The sequence below is a fragment of the Cheilinus undulatus genome, linkage group 18, assembly GCF_018320785.1.
Source record: "Cheilinus undulatus linkage group 18, ASM1832078v1, whole genome shotgun sequence".
NCBI classification, from domain to species: domain Eukaryota; kingdom Metazoa; phylum Chordata; class Actinopteri; order Labriformes; family Labridae; genus Cheilinus; species Cheilinus undulatus.
The window spans coordinates 18,613,653-18,626,271 of record NC_054882.1 but is presented as its reverse complement, the minus strand read 5'-3'; the positions used below and the strand labels follow the sequence as shown (position 1 = coordinate 18,626,271).

At 40.7% G+C, this 12,619-nt stretch overlaps 1 protein-coding gene across 2 annotated transcripts in view; it reads left to right on the top strand.

Annotated features, from left to right (window-relative positions):
* asap3 (ArfGAP with SH3 domain, ankyrin repeat and PH domain 3) overlaps positions 1 to 12,619 on the top strand; it is a 34,073-nt gene that overhangs the window by 19,574 nt on the left and 1,880 nt on the right. For both annotated transcript variants that reach the window (XM_041812300.1, XM_041812299.1), the window contains exons 9-25: positions 668 to 754; positions 890 to 999; positions 2,996 to 3,065; positions 3,187 to 3,274; positions 3,576 to 3,624; positions 4,406 to 4,572; positions 5,084 to 5,217; positions 5,359 to 5,450; positions 5,563 to 5,743; positions 6,598 to 6,683; positions 6,785 to 6,900; positions 6,984 to 7,051; positions 9,083 to 9,190; positions 9,355 to 9,580; positions 10,289 to 10,571; positions 10,673 to 10,874; positions 11,042 to 11,173. In XM_041812300.1, coding sequence (XP_041668234.1) covers positions 668 to 754; positions 890 to 999; positions 2,996 to 3,065; positions 3,187 to 3,274; positions 3,576 to 3,624; positions 4,406 to 4,572; positions 5,084 to 5,217; positions 5,359 to 5,450; positions 5,563 to 5,743; positions 6,598 to 6,683; positions 6,785 to 6,900; positions 6,984 to 7,051; positions 9,083 to 9,190; positions 9,355 to 9,580; positions 10,289 to 10,571; positions 10,673 to 10,874; positions 11,042 to 11,173 — 2,199 coding nt within the window. The remainder of the gene's footprint in view (positions 1 to 667; positions 755 to 889; positions 1,000 to 2,995; positions 3,066 to 3,186; positions 3,275 to 3,575; positions 3,625 to 4,405; positions 4,573 to 5,083; positions 5,218 to 5,358; positions 5,451 to 5,562; positions 5,744 to 6,597; positions 6,684 to 6,784; positions 6,901 to 6,983; positions 7,052 to 9,082; positions 9,191 to 9,354; positions 9,581 to 10,288; positions 10,572 to 10,672; positions 10,875 to 11,041; positions 11,174 to 12,619) is intronic.

Below are 12,619 nucleotides of genomic sequence, written 5' to 3'. Positions count from 1 at the left end.
TCCTATAGCAGTCTTCTACAGATACTGAAACCTCAGCCTCTCCCCCCTCCTCTGAAACTTCCCCCCAGCAAAACCCGCAGGCAGAGGACTGTTATATGAGTCTGTTTCCAGTAATATTTACCAAAGATGAAACTGAAAGCATCCCTCATTTTCATTCTTTCCCTGCTGCACACCTATTCTTCCAACCACTCTAACCTGTTTCCAGTCAGCACAAGATTTGTCTTCTGCCCTTTCCTGGCTAATACACTGGAAACTAACAGCGACACTGAGAACGTTAGAGGTTTTTCTGGTTCTGCACTGACAGAACAGATCCGCACAGACATGCCAGACCTCATGAAGGAAATCCTGACAAAATCTGTGTTTTGACTCCCAGGAAAAACACTGAAATGTTTCTGACTTATGCTGCATGCAAAGCTGGTCAATCTGCTGCTTTAATACAAAATGAATGGCCACCCTTGACGGCACACCCTGGTACTGAGATCTGTTTAACATTATTTGGATCATATACAAAGCTCTGATATATTGTCACTTCACACCCAGTTCTTGGAACAGATAGAAAAAGCATTGCATATGAGGACATGAATTTTGGAGGAAAACACAGTGTTCTTCCATCTGCTTACATCATTTTAACTCCGCTAAAGAGTAAGCTGTTTTATGTTTGTTTTAGGTACGCATGGACCAGGACGAGGAGGTGAAACAGCTCACTCAGTTGAGGGATTCTCTAAGATTACTTCTGCAAGTGGAGGGAAAAGAGGTATTCATAATGCACAATAAATGTGTCATTGCAAGTTAATTCAAAGATAACTTTGCCTTGTCACAGTTGTTCTTGATCTTCAAAGTCGGCTTGAAGCCTTTGAAATTATGTCCTCAATTTCTCTTTTCATCTTAGGAATACCTAAATAGAAAAAACTCTGGCAATGGGTACAGCATCCACCAGCCCCAGGGCAACAAGAAGTACGGGACGGAGAAATCTGGATTCCTGCTCAAAAAGAGTGACGGGTGTGTGAAGGCAAAAGTAACAGCGTCCAAATGTCAGATTACGAGCAGTTATGCAAATACACAGGTGTTGCTATAAGACTGAAAACACATGGAACTCAGAGTGCTGTGTAAAATCTGTGAAAAACTAATGAGACTATTCCAAAGACTACCCATCCATATTTTAGCTTATTGTATAGCATCCCAATTCCAAAATAGTTGGGGCGCTGTGTAAAACAAAACAAAACAAAAAACAGAATGCAATGATTTAAAATTCATCATAAACCTATATTTTTTTCACAATAGAACATAAACAACATTTCAGAACTGAGCCACTTTAACATTTCATGAAAAATAATAGCTCAGTTTGAATTTGATGACAGCAACACATCTCAAATAAGTAGGGACAGGGCAATATTTAGCATCCCCATCTTTTAACGACAGTCTATAAATGTCTTGGAAGTGAGGAGACCAGTTCTGGAGTTTTGGTAGAGGAATGTTGTCTTATTCTTGACTGATGTAGGATTCTAGCTGCTCAACTCCTGGCTAGTCTGGACTGCAGGAAGGCCAGTTCAGCACACAGACTTTTCCTCTGAAGCCATGCTGTCGTGATGGATGTGGGTTTCGAATTGTCTTCCTAAAATTTAGAAGGTCTTTCCTGAAAGAAACATTGTCTGAAGGGGAGCCTCACTTACTAGACTTTTCTTTTGGTGTCCAAAAAGCAACTTATGATGCATGTGACCACAGAACAGTTTTCCAGAGAAGATGGCAATGTTTATGGATTGTGTTTACATATGGCTACTTCTTTGCATGATACAGATTTTACTTGGATTTGTGGATGGCAAGGCCAACTGTGTTGACAGATAATCATTTCTTGAAGCGCGCCTGAGCCCATGCAGTGATTTCTAGTACAGAATCATGCCTGTTTTAATGCAGTGGCACCTGATGGCCCATTAACATCCAATACTGACCTTCAGTCTTTTCCCTTGCACACAGAGATTTCTCCAGATTCTCTGAACCTTTTGACAACATATGTACTTTAGATGGTGGGATGTTCAAAGTCCTTGCAAATTTACATTAAAGATTTCATTTTTCTGAAATTGTTCCACAGTTTTTAGACAGTTTTTGTTTTGTTTTTTTTTTTGCAGATTGGGGAACCGCTGTCCATCTTTGCTTCTGAGAGACCCTGCCTCTCTAAAATGCTCCTTTTTTACCTAGTAATGTTAATGTCCTGTTACCAATTAGCCTCATTAGTTGTAAAATGCTCCTGCAGCCGTTTTTCATCACTTACTTTTTCAGCCCTTTGCTGCCCCGTCCTTACTTTTTAAGAAGCTGCCATGAAATTCAAAATGAGCTAACAGTATTCCTATAATAGTAAAATGTCTGTTTCAACATCTGATACGTTGTTTATATTCTATTGTGAATAAAAATATGGGTTTATGAGATTTGAAAATTACTGCATTCTTTTTTATTCACATTTTTACACAGCGCCCCAACTTTTTTTGGAATTAGGGTTGTGGTTTTAAAAGGGATTTAAGTGCTGAATAAATGAAGTAAATATCAGTACTAGGTAAGAGTAAGCAGAGAGGGGTGAGCTTGAACTCTTTGTCCCCCACCTGGTCTGTATTATTGTTGGGTGAAGATTCCAGCAGGAGCCCCTCCTCTGGAACGTTTGGCAGACCAGCAAACTGACTGGATCCAACTTTTACGTCATGCACACATACACGAACACACAAACAGAGGTGGAATACAGTTTGATAAAGCCAGGAGATTTGGCTAAGGAGGGTGGAGAGCAAACTTTCCTCAGGCCACTGACACAGAACAGAACACGTTGTCACCCATTTTATGTGATTCAATCAAGATAACAAAAACAAGAGTTAAGCCAGCCCAGTGCTGTGTTTGGATCATCATTACTCACTTCAAGGGAACACTCTTATCACTACATACACTGCTCAGAAACTAACTCAGTCTGTATTTTATGCCTCAACATTTTTCTGTTTTTTGTGATTTAATTGTGCAGGATCAGGAAAGTTTGGCAGAAGAGGAAGTGTGGAGTGAAATTTGGCTGCCTGACAATTTCTCACAGCACGGTGAGGACACAAAAGTTAAACAGTCAACAAGCATTCAGATTCAAAACATTTTGCATCTGTCAACTGAAACAGGTCCAGATTCAGTACATGCTGACGTAAGCATGTTTGTGTATGTTTTCAGATCAATCGACCTCCAGCCAAGTTGAACCTACTGACCTGTCAGGTGCGACCGAACCCAGAGGACAGGAGGACCTTTGACCTGGTTACTCGTATGTTCACCCATTACTGTTGACCCCCAACACTTTCTGCCCTCCACATTAAACACTAAAAAGTCATCTGCAGCGCAGCTGTTTGCAGTCTTGCCTATGTGGTCCCAGTATTAAAAGAAATTGGGATCAGAGATTTTACTCGTCAGAAAGTCTAGAGAGTCCTTCTAATTCTCTAATATACAATTTCTAGTCATGCAACCTCTGTTTGTACCATCCTGTTAACTTATAGTTTTACCCATCTAGCAAATTATTTTCAATTGCATTGTCTGTGTTGAACCCCCTTTTTTCCCTTCCTCCTCAGACAATCGGACATACCATTTTCAGGCTGAAGACGAGCAGGAATGTATTAGGTAAGTGATGATATGACTGTAAATGGCATACCAGCTCTCCTTATCTCCTGTTTTCTCCATATATAAGCAAGTTGTGACATGTCTTGCACATTTATTTGAGCTGTGGCTTGTATGGGAAAGGAACTGCAATGCTTATATGCAAATGACTGAAACTACTCTTTAAATGAAGACACATTTTCTTAGATGAAAGGAATAACGAGATAAAGATGTGTACTAAAATGAGAGAGTGTTTAGCTGAATATGTTAAATGAAGAGTAAGCATGGCTGGCAGTTGACATCAAGGGGTTTCAGGGAGAAAACTGTCCTGGAGGAGCCCCATTGCCCAGCTGGTGTTGGGTGGGACTTCTCCTTCTCTTTCAAGAAGCAAGCAAAGGAACTCTTTCTTGTGATGTGGTGCTTGCAGGGAGTGCATGTGCTTTTTTTCTGTCCCCTCTCTTTTACTTGTGTGAGGGCCGGTGGGCAGATTCTTTGAAGTGATGAGCTGTGTGAGCTTTGGGACAGAGGGAGAAAGAAATGGTTTGAAGGGGAAAGAACCAGAGCTTCAGATGAAAGATGTGGTTTGAGTCTGGGTGGCAGGAGTCATGGAAATGAGAAAGTGAGAGTAATGATGACTAATCATTCGACAACTGAATCAACACACATGCAAAACACATGGGGGGGACTAGAAAAGAATCAGTTGTTTAATCTTCAGGTTGCTTTTGATGCCACAGACTGAAGCTGTTACAACCAAAAGTTTTTCTTCTTCCATTCACTGATTTCTATATGTGTAACTGTTCTTTAGTTGGGTGTCAGTGCTGCAGAACAGTAAAGAAGAGGCCTTGAACACAGCATTAGGAGGAGACCAGCTCCACCTCCAGGACAGCGGGCTTCAGGAACTTTCCAGATCGATCATTGCAGAACTCCGACACATGCCTGGCAACGAGGCCTGCGCTGACTGTGGAGCGGCAGGTCAGCCAATCATAACAGGGGACGGTGTTTGCAGAGTGAAAAATGGAAACAAGAATAAACCCTTACTCTGATGAACACTCAACAGTCACAGAGTGTCAGAAAATAGAGCTTTAATTTAACAAGCATCTTAGCCCTGTCTAATAGAAATATTTACTATTCTCAAAGACTGTAAGAAAGCTCACTGTGTCAAAATGCCTCACCTCATATGGACATTTAAACCAGCATATCTATTTACTGTAGCTCCAGTGAAGCAAGGAAGCTCCCTGTGGTAAAATTCCTCATCTCATATGCACAATTGCACTTATTTATCTTTTCTCGTTTTTTATTACTTTTTTCAGTTTTATTTATCTTTTATAGTTATTGTTTAATTCCAGAGAGCAAAGCTAACCAGAGTCAAATTCCTTGTTGCATAAGCATACTTGGCCAATAAAGCTGATTCTGATTTTTTCCAGCTGCGTTTCTAAAGAGTTCTGTGTTTCCAATGGTCTTTCCTTTCTGCTCTGTTTTTCAGATCCAACATGGCTGTCAACCAACCTGGGCATCCTGACATGTATAGAGTGCTCAGGCATCCACAGAGAGCTGGGGGTCCACTACTCCAGGATCCAGTCCCTTACTCTGGACCTGCTTAGCACATCTGAGCTTCTGGTACTTAAAGCATACATGGAAAAACTGAAAACACACAATAATGATGGATTTTGCACTGTCAGGTTGTCCTAATTACAGTCATTATGTAACCGCCTGCCTTTAATTGAATGCTTTTAAAGAAACATCTTTGTGTCATTTCAGTTGGCAGTCAGTATTGGCAACACAAGGTTCAATGACATCATGGAGGCGGGCCTTCCAAATGACTCTGTCAAACCGTTGCCACACAGTGACATGTGAGTCCCTGATTTGTATAAACCAACAGTCTGATTGTTTAGAAAGAATAAGCATGGCGAGTTATGTTTGTCAAATATTCACTTTGATCTTTTTCCTCAAATTCTCGAACAGGAATGCCAGAAAGGAGTACATAGTGGCAAAATATGCTGAGCGGCGCTATGTCCAGCGCAGAGAAGAAGCAGACCCTTGCCGGCTGTATGACACCGTGAGGAGTCGTGACCTCACTTCTCTTCTGCAGCTCTACGCTGAAGGAGCAGAGCTCGCCAAACCGCTCACACTCCCTGATGGACAGGTTAGGATAATTCCGTGAATCTCCACAGCTGCTCTCCTTCCTGAAATGTATCCTGTTGGGGTGGGAAAGCATGTTGTGACAAATTTAAACTATAACATTCCCACAGATGTCATGCATTTAGCTTGAATGGCGGCTACATCCTGCAAAGGCCGCCCACCCAGCAGGTTTAAAGCCAAGCACACATTTGTGTGATATTTCAAAAAGTTACACTAGAAATGTGGCTCAAATGTCTAAAAATAGAATCATATCCCCTACAATGTGTCCACATACAGTATGTAGGAGGTGTGGACAGATACAGTATGTGAACTATGTGTTAATTGTCCTCTGGTGTGCATGCTTCACATGGGCGGGTAGTCAGAGGCCCTCCCATCTCTGCTAGCCTCTAATCCAATCTCTCTTTCCTCATCCTCTCATCGTGTTCTCTCCGCCTCTGCTGTCTCTCTAAAATGCCTCATCTTGTCTTTAATGACCCTCCCGTCATACACTTCCTGCTCAGCATAGCGTTTACAGCTCTGCAGACTTCCCTGTGTGCGTAAATGTGAGTGTTTGTTTGTGTTGGAAGGCCGACGTTTATTATTTCAGCTTTGAGGTCAGAGCTCAAGTCTCTCGAGAACAAGGGAGACGAGCTCATTGAATTACGCAGGCACTTCTGTGTTTCTTCTGCTTGATAGTGTTTAAAGATGTAGGGCACAAAAACACAAATTAGTGGTTGCACGCTCAACCCTTTACATTAGCATCACTAGCTAGTAGATCTTGGGCAAGACAGATAATGCAACTGCAAGGCTGACAGTACAGGTTTTGCATAATTCTCTTTTGAGGGCCAACTATTTTACCTATTTTTCTTTTCATTCAAGGGGATTAAGGAGACTGCTCTCCATCTTGCTGTCCGTCTGGAGGAAAAAAGCTCCCTGGCTCTGGTGGATTTCCTCTGCCAGAACAGGTTAGACACGTACACAATTACTCATTCGCCTTATTAGATAAGGATTAATCGCTGGTTGGCAACATTTAACCTGTCTTCCTGTACTATATCATCACTGACAGCAACTGTTTGGAGAAAAGAACAGCAGAAGGAAACACGGCTCTTCACTACAGCGTCCTGCATCACAAACCAGAGTCTCTTAAGTTACTGCTCAAAGCAAAGGCAGCCCTTCAAACAGGTACCTTCAGTACCCCTCTACTCCAGTACTCCTTGTGCAATCAGTAAACACTCTAACCACTGATTTTTTTACATCTTCTGTAGTTAACTCATCAGGAGAGACAGCCCTGGATATTGCACGGAAGCTGCAGCACACACAATGTGTAGAGCTGGTGAGACCCCACACTCTTATTTAAAATTTGATTAATAAATCCTGAGAACACAAACATTTAAAAAGAGTTGAATTGCAACATAAAAAAGTGTACCAGAAAGCCAAATCCAGAAGCGAAACAAGACAACTTCTACAGCTGGAAATACTACCTTAAAATAACTCCCTGTGCAGCAAAGCTTGGCTAAAAACTCACTCCAGGGATCAGGAATCTTATCCTCATCAGGTCTCATTGTGGTTCATTTATAAACTGGTTTTATTTTCTTACCGGCCATCTGCCCCACTGAATCTGATCTGCTTTGTGTCATATCCTGTTTGATCCTTACAGGCCTTTTGTGTAGTCACTGAAAAGAGGCCTCCTCTTCCCTCAATAAGTTTTGTTTTCGCCTTTTTCTCTGAGGGATTTCTTAAAGCTTCTTTTTCAGTGTCTTTTCTGTCCAAATGATGTGCTGATAGATGACAGGAAAGATAAATTGAACAGGTTTTCCTAAAATGCACAGGGAGGTACAAGGCTTGTGTTGACAGCATTTTAATACTTTTCTTTTTTTAAAAGTCATTTTTATTGAATCTAAAAAGGGACATGTTCATGTCGGATTGTGCAAGGCAGTGGCAAGGCTCACCGTTGTGCCTTGAGGCAAATCTTGGTGTGCAATGGGAATTTTACATGTGTTTTCACTGGTATTCTTGATACCGTAATATCGTTTTAGAACTTGCAATATCACTTATTATCAAAAAATCAATAAATTGGACAACTAAGAAAAAAACTTTTTCTTCTGCTGTATTTCTGGTCATTTCTAACTCGAAAATAATTAAAATAGCTGCAGCAGATCGCTCTAATTGGTAACTGTGAATAGGCTAGTATGGCTGAAATGTGGCATGTCTAGGTGAGTGTTGTGAATTTGAAAACCATGCATTGTTGATGTGATTTGGTGTACCTCGGGAAATAAACATTTGAAAATCACTGGTACAAGGTACTTTGCAAAAGTAGAGGCATTATCCTCCAGAGACTTGTGTGTGGTGCCCCTTTATGCATGACGCGTTTGTTGAAGCTAAGTTATACTGTGCTACAGATGAGTACAGTTGCTCAAAATTTTGGGGGTTTAAGGGTAATTGGGCCCAAAAACAATGTTGGCTCAATTGTACGCTATCTCAAAATTTTCACGTGTTTTATTCCCCCCAAAGCCTCTGTATTGGGCACTATTTTGCAACACAAGCTTCAGCTACTGGCCACATTACCTTCTTCCTCAGAATATCTGATCAGCAGTTAGGTTTGTTCGTCAGAGGAAGCACCAACAAACTAAACTAAAACTAGTTATATCAGCTCTTTTTTCCACTTCAACAGCTGTCAGAATGGCAGGGAACTCTGGATGGGGAGTGATGCAGGCTGCAGGCATCTCTGAGCCACAATCCACTGATTAGAAATGTTCTGAAGAAGTTAAGCCCCGCTTGTGACAACAGTTCAGAGTGCAGATAAGCAGTGGGGAGTGATTTTGCTTAACTTACCACAGGGCCACTGGGGCAGGTCAGTAAATAGCCTAACCTAACAGAGTGATTTCTGATAGTGTCTTTCTGGGTGAAAAATGAACCACTTCAAAAAAGATAGATATAGATATAGTGTTGAGCCAACATTGTTTTTCAGCCCATTTTTACCTCAAACTTGCTACATGACGCAGAGCAACTATACCCATCTATAGTGCACTGTATAGCTTAGCTTTCCCATAGTGCATACTGAAATCTCTGGAGGCTAATGCCACTACTATTGCCAAGTACCTCACATGACCCAGCTTCAAAAATGCTGAAATATCCCCTTAAGAATCTCAGAATATTTTAACTGCAAATACAAAATCATTAAATTATGTGTTCTCCTCTGTTTTTTAAACTCCTGGATTTGGACCAAAAACAGTCCAGATGCATAATTGCCAAAAATCTGTCTCTGTTTGTTAAAGCTAAGTGCAAAATGATAGCTGCTTCCTCTTCATTAAGTTGAATAATAGGGTATGTGTGATGTTTCTGTGCTCTTTGTGGTGTGTTTTAGTTGGAGCTGGCCCAGAGTGGGAAGTTCAACTCACAGATCCACGTGGAGTTCATGTGGGAGACACAGTCCCAGGAGTTTTATGACAGTGAGGATGACCTGGACGAAAGGGTAAACACACATGAACATGCACAGGCACTCTCTTTATTGACTATGTGTCTCTGTTAAGATAAAGCATAATAAAATCTGGACAACAGCACTTTTTCCTTCTAATATCGTTTATAAGAAAGATGAAGTTTTTAAGAGCCAGAAGATAACTTTACACTCTTCTCCAGGTGAGCCCATTACCCAAAAATCGCTCTCCTTTGTCCACAAACGGAGGAAGTGGATCGTCATTTTCCCGCTGGAGCGTGGTTAATGGTGCCAATGGTAATGCAGGAAGCAGGCCGTGTCAGACTTACGAGAATATAGACTTCTTATACAGAAATCCTCCCACAAACAGCGCCCCCTCTGGAGTATCAGCGCCACCACCACCTCTGCCAGCTAAATCCATCCAGAGAGGTGAGCAACTCAAACATGTTTATCCATAAAATAAACATCTGTTGCCTTTACCTTAAAAAATTACAGCTATTGATGTTGCTCTATTCATTTATTTACTTAGAACTAAGAAACTGATTTAATTCCTTAAGGGAAAGAGCCAGCCAAACCAACCTGACCCTTTGTGAAAAAGTAATACCAAATGGTAAAATAAATAAACAAAAAGAATTTTTTTTTTTTTTTTTTTTTTTTTTTTTTTTTTTTTTAAGTTTTCTAGTCAAAGTCCGAGCATAAATCTGATTCAGATTTGGTGGCATGACCTTAAACAAGCCGTTCATGCTGGAAAACCCTCCAATATGGCTGAATTTAGATCATTTTGAAAAAAAGAGTGGGAAAAAATTCTTCCACAGCAATGTGAAAGACTCATTGCCAGTTTTTGCGAACGATTAGGGAGAATTTTCTTTTTGACAAAGGGCCAGGAAGGTTTGGAAGGCTTTTTTTTCCTTAAGAAATGAAATCATTATCTAAAAGCTGTATCTACTCAGGTTGTCTTTATATAGTATTAAAATTTGTTTGATAATCTGAAACATTTAATTGTGGCAAATGTGCAAACAAATAAGAAATCAGGAAGGGGGCAAATACTTTTTCACTGCACTGTTTTTTTGCATAGGGATTAGTGCATTGTGTCGCTCTTGTTCTACTTTTTTGCTACATTTCTTTTCCCCTCCACAGGCCGCTCAGACCCCCAGATTTCAGTGACTTCACAGGAAGGCAATGGCATCCCACGGCGCTGCTCTAACCCCAACTCCTCCAGTCCCCAGACACAGGCCAGACACAGCACACATTCAGCCAACACAGAAACCCAAGGCCAAGGGGGCAGACCACCAAGATCTCCCCATGGCCAGGGAGGCTTAAAGGGACAGGGCCAATCTGGTGCTTGTTTTGGCTCTCAAAGCAGTGTCACATCATCATCATCATCATCATCCTCTTCTCAGAACCACATTGGGCCTGTCAGGTGAGAGAGTTTATTGTCATATTTTGTCCTACCAAAAAATTTTTTAAAAAAGATTATCCGCTTTTTTTAGCAGTACTCAATGGGAATTCTCCATCTTCTAGTTCTGAGAAAACCACTTCGTATCGTCGGACCAGCAGTGGAGGAGGCAGCCAGGGGAAGTGTAGCGTGTTGTCTCCAAGCTGTGTAGGCAGCCAGGAGGAGCTGTACTGCAGTTTAGTGGGGAATAGTCCTCCAGCACCCACTCCAGCACCGTCATCTTCACCCACTGTGACCTGTGCCCCACGGCCACGCAGGAATGCTATGGTAAAATCATATAAACCTCCTTATCTTAAACTCAGCCTTTAGTTTTAAGTCCTTCATATTACAATCATTAGTTCCACAGGACTTCTTCTGTGGAAAAACAGAAAGAGCCTGTGAGATTTCACACTTTATTGGTGGCACATTGAAAGAGTATCCCATGTCTCCTGCAGGTTTCTGGCAGCAGGCCACATCACAAGCGTGTCAAGGCTTTAGTGGACTGCAGAGTAGCCAGTTCTGAGCAGCTCACCTTTTACAAAGATGAGATCATTGTGGTGACAGCCACTAATGACCCCCACTGGTGGGTAAGTGAAACTGCAACTTCTTCACGCCATACAAAGCCATGTCTATTAGGGGTGTGATAAGACACTGAGCTCACGAGAAGAGATAAGATTTTAAACTGTTTTAAATTTTGGTGGCAACGCTTAAGTGGAAAATTTAAAGGTCACAAATGCAAAGCAATAAAGGTCTATTCAGCAATATTTAAGCAAACTGCCATGTACGAAATATGATTGCTTACATCTAGTTTGTTTTGTCTAACTCTGACTCAAGCTGTGCATTTTAGCAACCCTTCAAATCAAATCTCCTTGCAGTCTAGGTCTTTTTACCACACTGTACACTCATTGCTACAATTCTATTAATATTTAAATTTAGATTATTTTGGAAGTACTTTAAAAACTGCTGACATCAAACTGAAATATAAAAAGGCATCATTAAAATCAAAATTTTCTTCATCACTTAAAAGTAGGGATAGAAATTGAGAACCGATTCCAGTTTAGAACCGGTTTCAATGGTTCGATCCGCTGACACCTTTTACATTTAATCCTAACAATTCCCTTATTAGTGCCGTATTCCCCCCTGCCTTGACAAACAGTCTCGCAAGAGGCAGTAAGCACCAACAAGAACAGAGAAGTCAAGGAAGAAAACATGGCGGACAGTCACAGAAACAGGCTAAAGCGGTCGAAAGTTTGGCTTAATTTCTCAAACAATTTACCAACAGCATGACGTGAAACGTCTGTCAAATTGGAAGTGCATGCAAGGCATGCATCTCATGCATTTGTGCCAGAACTGTTAATTTTGTACAAGGTTTAAATTTCGTTTTATACATTCCGAGATCAAGGACCCAGAGACTAGTATTACAGTTACTGTAAGGTTTTATATTTTAAAGAAAATAATTAGTATTTTATTCTAATTCAAGTTTAGAGACCGAAGATCCAGAGAGCAGTTGGTTTTAAAAGATATTTCCTTTAAAAAAAAGAGAATTTTTGTGCATTTTAACATGTTCTCCTCCTAAAAACTTGATGTTTAACACTTTTATTCACCAAAATATTTTATTAGACCCAGAAATTAAATTGTACTTGTCATTGACTCTCACTGAAGGTGGCATACATCTTGTTCAGAGTTCATAGAAAAAGAGACTCAATAAAATTTAAGTTAACAGTGAAAAAGCTATAAAGTCTACTTTTTCTTAAAAGAAAATTCACAAAGAGTAATTGAAAAGGGAATTGCTAAAGAGTTGGATAAGGAGAGTCTGCACTTATATAGAAACAAAACCAAATTTAAACGTTCCTCAAAGTGACTGCACAGGTATTTAGCAGCAGTATTTGATATTTCACACATTATCCATCCGCCAATCATGTGCGATAAAAGCGCAGATAAGGGAGGAAGAGGAGTTGGGAGTGCTGATCTGAACAGTTCACGAATCAGCTTTGTTCCTTACCAGTGAACGATTTTAAAGTTTCAGGGACATC